Source organism: Haliotis asinina, chromosome 6, assembly GCF_037392515.1.
Source record: "Haliotis asinina isolate JCU_RB_2024 chromosome 6, JCU_Hal_asi_v2, whole genome shotgun sequence".
NCBI lineage: Eukaryota > Metazoa > Mollusca > Gastropoda > Lepetellida > Haliotidae > Haliotis > Haliotis asinina.
Window position 1 is genome coordinate 61,324,273 of NC_090285.1, and position 16,640 is coordinate 61,340,912.

Here is a 16,640-nt window from a genome sequence, read left to right on the forward strand (position 1 = left end):
CTCACCAATGCAATGCATATGGTCACCACATCTCACATATGTCAAACACATATAAGCTGTGGCAGTTCCTGTTGTTCTTCAAAATAAATAGTGTGACTTTGCAAAATGTGGAGAGAGACACAGAGTATTATATGGATCTGTTAATGGACTAAATGAAATTCGGCAATTATTTTAAATGCTTCATTTACACTTATACACGTGTTCTAGTTGATATGGGCATATGTGAGGTTATTACAATATCAATACATATATAACTAAATAGTACTTTGGGGTTATGCTGGGAGACTTCATGCCGTGTTATGGGTATTTGCATGTAGTGATTTGTGTTGATAAATCCCTTGATTTGAAGGTGCATAATTATTGTTAATGCTCATTGGCTAGTTATCATCGCCAAATGAAGGACCGACGAGGCTGATGAATAAGTAATATAACAATGCAGACAAATAGGATCATTGGCAAGCTGATTGTCCTATAGAATATATCAACAAGCAACGGAACTAAACACCCTTGGGCTGGAATTATGTACAATATCTGGATCTCTACTGTACAGACAAGCTTCCAGCTACGCGACCGGTTTAAACACATAATAAAGCATTATCGATCGAACTGTTTACCAGTGTCGATGTACTACGCATCTCCCGCGCAGGCCACCTGATGGTGGCGGCTTTATCTTCTGGTACGTTTACTCGTGCCATGCGATATACTGTTCTATGCAGGGACTGATGTGAACAGTGTTACAATCGGGAATAGTCACGGGTACATCGTCCAGATCGGTCCTAAGACGGAGTTCCAGTTTGACAGACATGCTGGTGCAAGGTTACGATTCTCGACCCGAAGATCGATTGGACTGAACTGGTGGACACGCATGGTAAGAATTTAATAAAGGGAATGACTAGTCCACTGTATTTGTCAAACAGGACTGGTTAACTGATGTTTTGCTCCATATATCAAATACTGTAACTCAGTGTTTATAGTTATCCCACTCCTTGTGGAAGCACGTGGCATTTCCTGGTATATATTATCAGCACGTGACGTTGACAGTTAAATATAGCGTAGTTAGTCTGGCAGGAAGAATGATCGGTCTTGTTTCGACTTCTATTTTTTCGCGGATAGTGTATAGACAGGTAGTCTGTAGTCAAGAGCTGACCTATGATGGAAGTTTGGAATCTCACTTTGATAAACACCCTGGTGCTAGGTTACGTGTGTAGAGACAAAGATCGATTTGGTTGAACTGGACGACACGAGTGGTAAGAATGAATAGAATGACTAGTTCATCGTATAACTTCAACTCCACAGATTGACTGGTGTTTTGTTCTATGTATTAAATTGATTAACGTTGTAATTGTAGTCATTAGGCTCACCGAGGAAGCCCATAGGGATTCGAATAATTGTTTGGTCAATAATTTCAAGAACAAAAATCTAGATTTTTACAGTGATACATTGTTTTCAAATAATATGATTAGCGTACAAATGAAATTTCAACGCAATCGGTGAAGAAATAAATATTTTCGAAAATTCTACCGTTACGCTCAATTACATAAAGTACAATTTATGATTGCCAAAGTTTGCACTTTTATTATTAAGTATTATTGTTCAACCGGTGATTCGAGCCTTGTGAGGAAGTCCGTGACTTTTCCTGGTTATATCAAGAACGATATATTTTCTAGAGAATATATTGTACCCTTTAAAGTATTGTCTCTTACACATCCGCGTCAGAATGTTGCTATTCAGAATGAACAACAATAGCATGTCTGTCTGCAACTGATCTCCATTCACGAGTGACCATGGATCAGTGTGCGAAATAGCCATTGGTCTGCTGGTCTCTGGCTATTAAAAATCCAGTCGGGCTAGTAAATCTCCAAAGTCACTGGAGGGACTGGAAAGTGAATATTTTTGATGGCCTGTTACCTTTTTTGTAATTCTTTGGAGCACCTCTAGAATTCAGCACCACAATTTCTCGTGTGGACGTTCGCAGCCGTAGTTCACGTGTCACTGAGCCAGGCAACCAGTTTGTGAGAACCCGTCGGACGCGAACCCGCGACCTTCGCATTGTTAATCCGACAGCTAACCGACTAAGCTACGAAGCCATTGTGCAAATTTAGCTAGTCATTTTTACGTCACGGACATGAACGGAAAGAGTCGAATAGGTTACCGACAATTACGAGGGTTACGGGTAGACTTGATGTCTCGTACTTTCAGTCTACTGACGGTTGCCGAATGGCCCCGATATCACTTGGCGCAATCGTACTATTCCTATACTATAGTCTAGTGACGACACGAGGGTGAGTTAGAGTACAGAAAATATGTAGATCTAGAGGTGAAAGTGGCTGGAGTGCAAGTTCGAGGTCGATTTCCACTAGCCCAAAATTTCTACATTAAAACATTTCATTGTTTATTGAACTTTAGACGTTTTTGGTCTCCCGTTTATGTGTGTACAAAGTATTAACACAACAAAAGGAAAACAAATGCATCTACCTACTATATTGGATTAGGTCCCTTACCCTTACCCTTACCCTAAACCCTAACCCCTTGAAATAATTCTAATAAATAGAATACGTTGACCGAACCGGCACGAAAATGGCTGATGTGTCCAGTGTTATGCATTCTTACCGCTTCGAAAAAATGAATACGAATAAACTCCATTTCAGTTAAATTACTGAATGAAAAAGATATATATGTATATTAGTTTACATTTATAATTCATTTGATCCAAATAGTTACTTTTGAAACCGAAATATAAAATATATTTAGACAAAGACGTATGTGAATATACGTCTTTGATTTAGATCATTAAAGTTGAACAAAACTGCGAATAATAGAATAAGGCAAAATGTTACAAGTGTAAGGCATTCGTACTAAATCTTTAAAAATACAAAATCTAAAAATACACAAAATATAACACTTCAGCACCTCCTAATACAAAGAAATATGAGCATATTAGTCAAAAAAAAGGAAAAGTGTTTAAAACTGGTGCTTGCGGAAAATTGCGCATGCGTCGGTGAACTACTTCTGGAAACTCGCAACATCGTTGGGTTTCTGCAATGGCTTGGTTGGTAGAGATGAAACATCAGTGACCGGAGCTTATACGCCACTCGCTGAGCTTGACGACCTTGTTGGTATGCCGGCGTCATAGGGCTTTGTCTCAAGAACGTGCTTTTGAACCAAATCACCTGCAATTACGTAAAATAGTATTATGACGTGTCTTTAAAGTTTGTGGTGCTACATATTCTAAAGGTAGGCCTTGAGGACTGACGTACGGCGGGCCCCGCACGGCTCCCAAAAGAAAAGTGGAATTTCGCTGCACACTGTTAGGTACGTGAAATGGTCGTTACAAATGTCTCTTTTCCGATGAAAATGGGCCCTTGGACACTGTAATGTGTAAACACTTTCGCCTGAGTTTCGCTGGGAATCTGACCGTCAACTGTCATCTGACGTCATGGCAACAGATTGTGACGTCACTGGATCGTCATTGTTGTTGGCGTCTCACACTATGTTGAAAGCTGTCAAATCCAGTTATTCTCTCGACAAACAAGATTTACTTTCCAGAACAAAATAATGTGCTGGGAGACGTAATGTCATTTGCGAAAGGAAATAAAAGGAAATGACTTTCATCTGTAAGTTTTGAAATTATAATCTTAATTCATTCATATTATAATGATGCCGACAACAGAAACGTCCTGTCATCGCATCCAAAGCAAGATAAAAATTGCCTTATTGAATCCAAAATTACCAGGATAGATGTAAACAGCCACTCCCGACCCGCATTCACCATAAACCTCTTCAAGACAACGAGTAAAGCGCTTATAAACGACATTCAACTAATGGCTTTTGTAAATCTGTCTATTTTGAAATCGCTGCTTGATAAGCAGCCCATTTTCACTGTTAACGGGAATGAAATTGTTCAGAACCTGAAAGTGGGCATGAAAGTTGATGAGCAATGTTCTAACTGTTATCCGAAATGTAAGTCCCTAGATTTGATATGCAGTAGAGGAAAACACTGGGTCAATTACAAGTGTGAGAAACTCTCACCATCTTAAATAACTGCATTAACTCTACATTACGGTGTAACAAATCTGAGGACTATTTCTCCATCAGTACAGCTGAGTCTGTCAAGGTTATTCCTGAGATCATAAATGGAAAACTCAGTGATATGGAGAGAGCAGTAAAGTTTAATATAAAGAATCTTATGCTCGAAATTTCTAATTTGAGAATGAATTGGCTGACTGCCAAGAACAATTGCAAAGCCATGTGGGAAATATTCCTAAATTAGTATGTCAGTCGAAACTCAAATTGATTCTGATGAGTGTCCTCAAGCATTTTTACCGATGTTGCCATCGACTTGCCTGGCCTCAACCTTTATCGGCGAGACGTACTTGTCTCTAACCTGTACAATCGACCCAGGTGCAGAATAGACCAAGTAATGAGTCTTGCATTCAAAAGAAAGTGAGATGCCAAAGGAAGTTTACATTCCACGATCAAACAAAGTCGTATGTCGTTGCTGTTTACTCTGACAAAAATCGCATGAAGCCCCCCTCCGCGAGGAACTGAGACTGCCCAAACATTGATTTGCCCATGTTGAAAAATTCTAACATCTCGTCTCGGCCACAAGTGTGTTGTGGACACAAACAAGGGAGCGACAATTGGTTAACTCCGTGACAGATTGCCACTTCCTTTGAAACGTAACTCTACACTGATCACCATAGTCTTTGTTATAGGAGATAACAATGTTAGTGAGCAACGCATAGAAGAAATTGTCAGGGAATGTAACTCACTACTAAATATCACCAATGCGTATGTGCACATGTGCTATTGGTATAACAATAAGACCAGACAACGCAACCAAGTTATTGGAGAAAGGTCTTGTGCTAAACAGGCTTATCACATTGATGATGTCAGTGAAGCCTCGTGATGTGTTCATTACCGACGGAATTCATTTATCTCGTGGTGACGAGCAGATGAGCAGACGAATAGTGGATTCTGTGTCGTGTGCTGATCGGCAGTGTGACGAGCACACCTACATGTACATGTCTCCACTGCGGCAGTGCATTCTCATGAACCGTTGATTCAATCATCTCAGGGATCACATTTCAGCATCAACATTCACAGTGCCTAGTACATAGATGAACCAAAGCAGCCTCAAGTCCCTCTGCCTTGTTTCACTTATCCATTCGGTGGCTTCCCAGTCCAAAGACCAGCATGTCCTTATGTTCGGCCTTTTTGATCTTGTCACGAATGTACAATGACCGTGCAGCTAAGTCACTGTCTAATCATATTCGATTCTAATCTAAATCAGTTTCTACATGTCCGAAAGTTGGTTTGTGGAATTCCAAACCAATGAAAAATAAGGCCCTTGAGATGTCAGAATTTATAAAAGATAATGAATTCGACATATTATTTTTACAAATTCTTGAATAAGCCGTATCGACAGAATGATAGTGTCAAGCTTCCAGAGCATGATGGTAATGGGGCGCTTGCTAACGAGTTTGCGAATATTTTCATACCAAAATCAAATCATTCAACAAGATCTACAGATCTCTCGATTAGCTCAGTGCCTCCAGAAACTGTTGATGTACGAATGTGTAATACATTTTCTACTTTTTGAAGAAGCTGAGATCATACTTTCATCAAAGAGAGCAAGTTGTTCCTTGGATCCTATTCCCACATCGATGTTGGTGGTTTATTTGGATGGATGTACTTCTCCCTTTCCTAATCTGGTGAATCTGAGTATATCCACAGGAGCTATTCATGACTCTCTCAAATCTGCTATTGTGAAACCCTCACTGTCTGAGAAACTGTAGGCTGGTGTGAAATCTTTCATTTGTCAAACAAATTCGGAGTCGTGGGACTGGTACGCAGCAAAGACATAAAAAAGCTTCATTTACATCATATTCGTAGTGGAGCTCACTACTTTTTGACGTCCCCTCGTAAACATCATCTAACACAAAATCGACTTACGGATGAGATTCATTCTGCCTACCGTGATAACCATAGTACAGAGACTGCTTTTTTGCGAGTAACGAATGAGCTCAGAAATCGAGTTAATGATGGGAATACTGCTTTATTAACATTCTTAGATCTTTCCGCGGCGTTTGACACGGTAGACCCTGAGCTACTTCTCCCAAGACATCAGCTGGAGATGGGAATTACAGATGTTGCCCTTGCCTGGATTGCGGTATACCTGAGTAATAGATCACAAACCGTCTTCTTCAATCAAAAAGAGTCAAAATGTCTGTCACTATCGTGTTCGGATCTGTGCTGGGTCCTGTGTTGTTTGTGCTTTATACAACTAGCCTTGGTTGAGTGATAGAAAATAATAAAATGGGCCATCAATCTTATGCTTATAAAACTCAACTGATTGATAGCTTCAAATTCGAGAATGTTCATGAGGCCTAACAACGTACTACTGATTGGTCAACTGATCAAATCCTGAATATGTTGAAGCTATATGACGAGAAAACGTTATTGATAGGTACTGGACATGATTTGTGTGACATTCCTGTTACCTCTGTTTCAGTTGCAAATGCTTCAATCCTTTTCGCTGACCATGTAAGAAACATTGACGTCATCTTTGATTGTCAGCATAAATATTGAACTAGAATATCTACAACTACATGTACTAGAGATATACTTACTTAAACGTACTACCATCTCCGTCGTATCAGTCAAATACGTCGTTTTATAACACGGGATGCCGCTGAAAGACTAATGCAAAATAATGCTTGTGCAAATGCTTGTTCATTCTAGACTTGACTATAGAAACACCTTGCTGATAGGAATCAGTAAACGTCAGCTGAACAAAACCAAGGAAGTCCAGAACACTGCTGCTAGGACAGCGACGGAAACGCCATCCATCGCACATAACGCCAGTTCTTAAAGATTTGGCTTCCCAGTGAAAAGAAAATCAACTTGAAAATTCTGTACATGGTGTAGAAATGTCAAAATAATATGGCACCGTATATTTCTAATATGCTAGAGGACTTCATCCTTATAAAGACTCAAAATCTGAATCTTCAGAACACACCAAAGTATAATCATACCAGCTATGGACAGAACCTTCAGTCACATAGCTCCTCGACTATGGGACTAACGTCCTCTGGACATCAAACTTTCATCATTATTATTTTGTATTCAAAGCTCAAGACGCAACTATTTTCAGGATATTATTCATGGACTCTTTTTGACCCTATTATTCATGAACTATAATTCATACACATTTCCTCCTGCTATTTTTGACAGACTTTATGTCAAGCTATCATATGTAGTTTTTGTTTCATACCATTATTTTATGCGGTTTGAGCATGCACCTTGTGGGTGGATTCAGCGCTTTATAAATACGCATTATCATTATTGATTTGGAAACTTCTTCGCACACTGCCATGTATGAAGTCATTACATAGTGAATGATTCCTTCCATGATCACAAGGATATTGATTCATGTAGCTTGCCGTAATATTATAACAGTCTTCCCATTAACAAATACGCGTTGCGTGTTCAGGGCATATAGGGAAGAATGAGAGACACTTCATTTATTACTGAGGTGGGTGGTCAGGTTTTCATGTACTGCTTATTGTCACCCTTCAGTAATGCTTGCTGTAATTTTGGAGGATTGCTTCCATATCTGGAAGAAATCTATCGCGAAATTTCCCCGCTTTGCATGTGAATTTGTGAACAACTGTACTGCAAAACTAGCTATTTATATTGAACTGCTGGTTTAACTTTGTGTGAGATCGCGCTATAAACGACACGTTACATCATTCGTGAAATTAACACCTCTTTTAGCGAGAATAGCTGTTGCGTGAAAACTTCACCTACAACATTGTGTTGCTTTTGTTTGACGTGACACTCACTATTATTCCCGTAAAATAATCGATTCTGGACCTGGGAACGGAGAAGAGAACTGTTGATATTTTAACCAACAATCCATGCTGTCGGATAAGATTACACGTTGTCAATGAAGCCACGAAGCCTGACCGTTGCTGGGGAGAAGTCGGGAAATCACATGGGGTTCTCATTTGAATAGCCATGTATTTGTACACTGCTGTTTCGTCAAGCTGAAAACCCGTGCGCTGTTCGCCTCGGCGCCTCTTGTTAAGACATGACGTTTGTACATCCAGCAATAGGTCGCCTTCTCATGTGCAGAGGATGTACTGTTCAATTCGCCCTGTCTCCAAAGCCACTTTGTATAGATAGCTCCCTTTGTATTTTAGAATTCATCTATTATTGCATTATTGGGAATCTCCGTTTGAATGTTATAAACCAAACTTTATGCATTTAGACGATCAGGTTTGGTATCTTTGCCAGCGACATCAATGTACAAAACATTTCATTGTAGATACTGCAATCTGAATTTATCTCGGACACAATCTGCACTCAGATATATAAAGACCACATACGTCAATGAATAAGATATCAGTCAAAACATCGAGGAGTCGAATGAAACCTTTTTTCGCAACACTCCACATGACGACGAGGCCTCCTGAATTAGTGGCACTATCATCACCGACCTACACATGTGTCCCAAGCGATATCTATACCCTGAAAACTGATTGTGAGAAACAAAGCCCATCACTTACCATGACAGCATATTTGTTTTGACATGACAAGCGGGCGGTGTCCCCACGACATACTCGTTTCGACTGGAACAATTCAGCATCCAATAGATACGGCACTTGTCCTCGTATCCCCGCTGCGTAGATCGAAACTCATGATGCTGGTCGCTCCAATTGTTTGTTCCAAATTCGAGTATTTACAAATCGCCACTGTTTAGCTTTACGTTGCCGAATGCAACGTTAAACAACAAACAAACAAACATCCAACAGGCAGAGGAATGACTTGTGATTACCTTTAATATGCCTCTTAGAGTGCATTGATATACTATGCGATTTTCTACACGATGTACCATTGGTAAGCTAAACTGGACCCGTGTGTCTGTTCCTTTTCAGAAGCATATTAACTCAGTCGGAAAGAAAAAAATCGACAAGAACATTTACAGGTTATGCTTCACTTTACAAACTGTAATCACGTTGTTCTTTGTTTCAGATACCACTGAGAGATAACTCCCAGCATGCCTTGTTCTGTGAATGGCTGCTTTCTGGCGGTGTCTGAATTCTTCCAGAGGATTTTCAAGAAGATTGGTATTTTCATTGGAACGTATCCCGAGGTCTTGATTATCGGTTCTGTCATTGTGGCGCTTGGTCTCAGTTGTGGTATGGTAACACTGTCCAGCGAGACTGACACGGAGACACTGTACACGCCCATTAACAGCCGAGCATCACAAGACAGAGTTCAGTACCAGGCCACCTTTCCCGATGCCACGGGAAGCAACTACCGCGGATATGCACTAACAGCACTAGACATGAACGGACAACTTTTGATAAGCAGCACTACAGGCGGCAACGTGTTCACTAATGGTTCTGTAGAGGAAATACGAAAAGTAATCAGTGAAATCAAAAGTATTAATGCAACTTTTGGCAATGTAGTGTTTACTTACAGCGATATATGTGCTCGGCAGGGGGGTAGCTGCTATGTGTCAGGAGAGTTTCTCACGACAGATGCTGTATCCCAAACCTATCTGTCTGGAGGAATCACCTACCCAAACTGGAATAATATAGACTTATCAGCATTCCTTGGTCAGGTTGACTCCACAGGTGGAAAACTGGTGTCTGCAACGTACCTGAGCATTACGTTTAATTTACGAATGGATTCAGCTGATAACAAGGCAAAAGCAAGAGCATGGGAAGAGGAGTTCCTCAAGAGAGCAGCAGCTTTAGACACAACATCTACCAGGATAAACTATGCCGCCTCACATTCGTTGGACTCAGAACTGAACAAAAACACAAACGGAGACATTGTGTTTTTCTCTATAACGTTTACGTTGATGATCACGTATGCCACTGTCGTTGTCGGTGGTGATGTGGTGTCATCGAGGACGTGGGCATCTTGGGCCGGCGTTCTTGCTGCTGGATTTGGAATTTTGTCCTCCTTTGGACTTGTCAGTCTTTGTGGTGTCAAATTCGTCAACATCGTTGGCGTGACACCGTTCTTAATCATAGGTACGTTTTGGACCTTCCAGACATTTCAAAGATATCGTACTTGATACAAACCGGGACGTTAAGTAATCCTTGAAATCAGTTTAAGAAGAAATTGATATATAATGTTCCTGAATATGGAGACACCATATTCACTTCGCTAGAAAACACAGATATCTCATTGAGGAACCATAGGGTTTTTTTCATGGGTGACTTACGAATAGGTTAAATGAGTCATATTGAAAGTACTTCCATCATGAATTGTTATTGCACATGAGTAGATATTATAGTTCTGACTATTAAATGATACACTGGACTAAAGGCAGTGCTAAATAAGCAATTTGGGTTAAAATAATGCATTCTTTCAGACATACCGACACGAAGACTCCCAATCGTCCCGCGTGGGCGACATGTTACTACACTTCTCTCACGTTATGTAATTCATCCCATTCTTTTGTTGAAGGTATCGGTGTGGACGACATGTTCCTGCTGATGTCCAGCTGGGCGGAGACCTACCCTCTAAAAGAGCAGAGCGTACCCACCAGGATGGGAATAACATTTGCCTCAGCGGGTATCGGTATCACCATCACGTCCCTCACAGACCTCCTGGCCTTCTTAACTGGTATATCCTCCGTGTTTCTCAGTGTTCGGAACTTCTGTGTATATACAGGCAAGTACAGTTTGTCCCGAAAACAGTTACATAAAAGATTGTCTCAAAGATAATTACCACCAGTTCAAATTTGCCAGCTTTTTTCTTTGCCTTCATGCCCAGTTTAATCAATGTGGTGTTTTCACCACTATAATTCTTTTTCTCTCTCATATTATTTTGGGTCTTATGCAAGGATTTGTGGAAGCGGAGAAACCAGTCCTTAGGCTTGCAGGATACTTGGGAACATGGGTCAATTATGATTTTTCTTGCTTTTAGCACTGTTGTGCTCTTTAGATAATTGTATACTGGACAGCAACTCTGGTCTTTTGTCAAGTTATTTTTTAAATAGAAGATATAAACACGAAAGCAAACTTTCGTTGGATTTCATTGTTTTCGAAACTTTTCTTTTGCTGTTCAGTATATTGACATACGCAACTGCGCGGAGAACAGAGTGTCGGTATTCGATCTTCTGGTCAAATCCTGAAAATGTTTAAAGTTGGTACGTCTTGTTACCCTGCATGATTAGTATTCCATATCTGACGGGTTATCCATGTTCAGCAGCGTCCTGGAATCCCTGTGAAACATAGATCCGACCTAGTACAAGCAACCATGCATACACGTGCATGCATGTTCTTATGGAAACGATTAAATGAGTGTCAATGAAATGAAATCTCGACCTTAATGCAATCGCATTGTACCTCACTAGTTGGTACATTTCGTTCCAATACGTGTATGATGTATATATTGATTGTGCCTTAATACTTTTCTTTCACAGGTGTGGCAGTCATCTTCTGCTACCTGTACCAGTGCTTCTTCTTCTCCCCTTGCCTTGCCATCCATGGCCGTCGTGTTGACGGTAACAGACACTGCATGACCTGCCTCAAAACCAAATCAAGAGAGGACCTCAGGAAAGATGGCGCGTCTACCTGTAAAGTGTTCTGCTGTGGAGGGTCACCACCAACACTGAGGGGACAGGACGAACGATTCTTTGAGACCCTGCCTCGAAAGTACCTGCCACGAATGTTGCTGAATATGTGGGGAAAGATTGTTGTTATTCTTATATATTTTGTATACCTTGGTGTGTCGATATGGGGAACAGTGAACTTCAAGGAAGGGTTGACTCTGAAGAATCTTGTATCCTCAACCTCTTACTATTATACATACAGGGAAACGTATGATATGCACTTCCCTGCTACATTCCCAATCCCCTTTGTTTTTGGGTCAACAACAGACTATACCAAAACGCAGACTGTCAATATTATTGACTTGCTGATACAGAATGCAAAGTCCGACAGTAGTGTCAATGCAGACTCTCTCATCTGTTGGTTACATACCTACAGGAACGATTCCAGTTATGATGGTAGCAGTTCAGCGGCCTTTGTGTCGGGGTTGAAAACATTCCTAACAGCAAATACAGTGTATGAGAACGATGTTGCCTTCGATTCTAGTAACAGTTCCATCATCGCATCAAGGTGTTACCTATTCTCAACCGATATCAAAGATTCCAATGTCCAAGCTGATGTGATGGTTCGAATGAGGGCTTTGGCAGACAACTCACCGCTCTCTGTGTACACCTTCTACCCATCCTATATCTTCTTTGAACAGTATGTTGCTATCCTACCCAGTACATTACAAACTGTGGGCGTGGCACTCGCCGTTATGACTGTCGTGACCTGCGTCTTCCTTCCTCATCCTCTCCTGGTTTTCCTTGTGGTCATTAACATTGTCTCTATCCTCGTTGGCATCTTCGGGTTCCTTCATGTCTGGGGACTGAGTCTCAGTTCAGTGACAATGATCCACCTCATCATGTCTGTCGGGTTCTCGGTAGACTTCAGTGTGCACGTGTGTTCTGCCTATATGATTGGGGAAGGAAGAAACAGGAGAGAGAAAGTAGAATCTGCCATTGTCCACGCAGCTGGTCCCATACTGAACGGTGGAATGTCATCCTTTCTGGGCATACTTGTATTGGTGTTCTCAAAGTCCTACATCTTCAACTCGTTCTTCAAGATCATGTTTACAGTCATCCTGTTCGGCATGTTGCATGCCGTCTTCCTTTTCCCGGTGATCCTGGTCATCCTTGGGCCAGTAGTCAAATCAAAAGTCGGAGAGTCCCCTCAACGTACTCGACCAGCCACACCTTCCGTCGATCATCAGCTAACATAAGTGAAGGTAAAGATGATTCGTCTTGAAATTTTACTGGTTAATATTTCCAGGATTTATAGGGTACTGGTCAATGCAAGAACTTGTTTTCGTGGGTACGAAATACAGTTATTATTCTACACTTTGCGTCAGTTTACAAAGACCGACGGATTGTGAGCGATGTGACTGAAATAATGATAGAGCAGCTTGGTCCTAAACTGTGTTTGCTGGTTTGTTCCTATTCAGGAGACTGTCCTGCTTCAATATGTTCCATACAGAGGGTTACACTGACTTCATGCTCCGTCCAATCGTGTGACCTAAACTGTGTTTGCAGGTTTGTTACTATTCAGGAGACTGTCCTGTTTGAATATGTTCCAGACAGAGGGTTACACTGACTTCATTCTCCGTCCAATCGTGTGACCTAAACTGTGTTTGCTGGTTTGTTCCTATTCAGGAGACTATCCTGTTTGAATGTGTTCCAGACAGAGGGTTACACTGACTTCATTCTCCGTCCAATCGTGTAGCCGTTCCTGCGGCGCATACACAGGATCTTGTTCAGCTGGACAATGCAATTATCTCATGCACCTATTGTAGCGCAACGGTTTATGGCCACGACCAAGGTCCATACTTTACCATGTCCACCCATTGTATCAGACATGTCACCCACGAAACACTCGTGTGATAATCTTGACCTGACCACCAGAAGCCGTCCAAAATCCTCAGGTGAACAGAAATAAAGTGGTAGAAGCTCGATGGGAAGTCGATATGCGCCTACTCTGTCCGACGTCAAGTGCGTGCCTGGATGTTGGATCGTATATGATTATGGATCTGACATATGTTCTGTGACAGAAATGATCGGTCTGAATTCAGTTTCCTGAATGTAATCTGTAACATCATCATTTACTCCTAGTGCTGTGTTGGATATGTATATATGATTGTAAATACTGTGTGAGTTTAAATCTGCTCAAATATGTATCATGCTTTTGTACATTTGTATTGATAGGTAAACTGTCTGAAAACTAAGGCTATAAACCTAAACAGTGAGCACACAGTGCTGTATGTAGATACACAGTTCACGCATTAAGAAACAGTGTTTTGTTTGTTTTTTTAAGCCGCGATAATCCCGCTTGCACCAGACAATCTAGTGATCAACAGCATGGAAATGGATAAACGCAGTTGGGATACGATGACGTGTCAACAAAGTCAGCGCGTCTGACCAACTGATCCTCATAGTCGTCTCTTATGACATGCACACGCCCACGTGAAGGTAGATATACAGTCAACAAAGATTGATGTATATAAGTAGACATTACAATAGTGGCCACACCCGTTAGCGACAAGTATGGTTTGCTGACAACGGTTCTACCCCAGCGAGTAACACATCTTGTTGTATTTAGATTTTCACCCAAAGTCAATGAGTTCGGTTTTACGCCGCTTTTAGCAATATTCCTGCAATATCACGGCGAAAGTTTACGCCATTTCTGACTTGAAGTGTCATAAAAGCAATTATTTTATATGGCAGAAATACTGTCGCTGTGACTATAAGATTCAATTACGATTTCATGATTTTAATATATATATATAATTCAGAAAAAAGTGAAAATTAGAAGAACCAAGATGGTGACCAATATTAGTAAACATATACAAGACCAGACAATGAAATGACATGACTATTACAGAACCCAAATGACACTTAAGATAAGTTTAATATGTTATTGAAAAGTTATACTATCTAATAGAGTGTTACATATTTGAAATTAAGGCTAGCTTGTTATCATAACAATGCATCACTACAGACAACAAAGACAACGGGCTGTATTTCACAAACAACTGAAGGTAGACCACCATCTATCTATCTATCTATCTATCTATCTGTCTGTCTGTCTGTCTGTCTGTCTATTCCTCCAACTTTTATTTTTAGTATAATCAAAATTTCTTAACTAATGCAGTATCTTTTAAAATCCCAATAACTGAATGTAAACTGATATTAAAAAGATCCTTGAAGGTTGAAGGCCCTGAAACAGTTATCCCTTGTGATGGAATGTAACTTCAGTCAAGAGATGAAAATAATGCGTCCCTGTCATAGGTCGATTGTTGTTTAGCGCAATCTCAGCAATATTCCAACTATTTTGAGGTGGTCTGTAAAAACCTCGAGTCTGAACATGCCAATCTTGTGATCAACAGCATGAGCATTGACCTACACCTTTGGGTTAGGCTGTCAACCAAGTCAGCGTGCCTGACCTCCAGATCTCATTGGTCGCCTCTAACGACAAGACGGTTTACTGAAGACGGACATTCACGGGTCGTGTGCTTATGACCAACATAAACGTGTAGTTGACGTTAGCTCTCTTATGGTAGGCACTTTGTATTGGAACGGACAATAATTATTCAACCCTTAATACCACATACGACCAATAATTCCCGACGTCTGTCGACATTACCACTGTCTTGTGAAAACACCTGGTTTCCCATTTCGTTAAATTCAGTTTCACGTTTCAAAACAGGTACGTTATGTGTAAATTTTTATTCAAACTCTGTAATACAGAAATGAGGCATGAAATATTACTAAAATGCTAACTTCACACGTACCAGTATATTTGTTTTTGAAGATGTATGAATTTGAGAACATTTATTCTTGTAAGTATCGGACTTAAAGAAACAATAGTAATTTCACTTGCTAATTGTTATATTCAACAACTGCGCCCCGCCCACCTAGACATTCAGAACATACTTGCCTGCTATTGGGCATGAAGCCTTTTCGCAGTTTAGGTGGCCTTCGTAGCTTTCTGTATTTAGTGCTAATGTGACACGGGCAAGTGTGGAACCTCGGATGAGAAACAGTGCAAAAAGAGTTCTCTCCCTTTGTCTGTAGAAGAACAGTGGAGGTTACACAACACCGAATGTTTTCCAATAGTCACCTTATATTGTATCAAAACTCATCCATGCTTTCAACAGCCATTCCATGTACACATGGGTACAGTTTAGCCTTTAAACTACAATAAAACACAAGCGGGACAGTCAACCCCAGTTTCGCACCAAATCTAACCTACTTGAAAATATCCTTACACATTTAAGTACAAGTCATGGTGATCCAAAAGACAGCTCTAAATACTTACAATTGAGGTCAGTTTTAATTATTGGATGTTAGTGCTTTTCAAAACCATACATATCTTACACTATTTCATCCAATCACACCTGTCAAAAGTCTCTGACCTTTCGGTTATTTCATACGGTGCCCGCTCGGGGAGCATGTGATTCTAGTATATATAGCGCAGTGGAATCTGGAAGACAGCCGAGTGTTTCCAGAAACACGACCGAGTTTCGGGTGTTTCACGTCTGCCGAGAAACAATAATAGAAATGAATACGAAGTGCAGGTAGAGTCAAAGGAACCCGATATCGCACTGTAGGTTAAACCGTTATCCCGCACTCGCAGCCTTTCGAGCAATCTCATTGGTCCGCTGAACGTAAGTAATTTTTCCAGAACAAATTCATTACATTAGCGCGAAATTTAATAATCGTTTTTTTGTTGTTGTTGTTTTTTGTGTTTTTGTTTAGTTTTGTTTTGTTTTGTTTTGTTTTTTTGTTTTATTTTGTTGAAACCAGATCGGGTGTCAAGTTCATAGCTCATCCAAAACTTTTCGCTCTCAAGCCATGCCGTCTTGTTTACCGACACTATAAATACTTCGGTTCAGCGATCAAGCGAGAGGCTGCGAATGCGGGATAACGTTCACTTCAGAGGTGTTTTGGTTTGATTTTCGAGTTTTAGGACGTATTAAAGTTAATAAAATGGGTGTTATGTCGCGGAAATCGGGCAGGATGTGTG

The 16,640-nt window shown here is 40.6% G+C and overlaps 1 protein-coding gene across 1 annotated transcript; it reads left to right on the top strand.

Annotated features, from left to right (window-relative positions):
- The first annotated feature begins 609 nt into the window (after positions 1-609).
- LOC137286537 (patched domain-containing protein 3-like) lies at positions 610-13,904 on the top strand. The gene is made up of 4 exons (XM_067818457.1): positions 610-868; positions 9,040-10,052; positions 10,492-10,698; positions 11,453-13,904. The coding sequence occupies exons 2-4, from the start codon at positions 9,065-9,067 to the stop codon at positions 12,838-12,840; spliced, it is 2,583 nt and encodes an 860-aa protein (XP_067674558.1). The 5' UTR covers positions 610-868; positions 9,040-9,064; the 3' UTR covers positions 12,841-13,904.
- Positions 13,905-16,640: the final 2,736 nt, after the last annotated feature.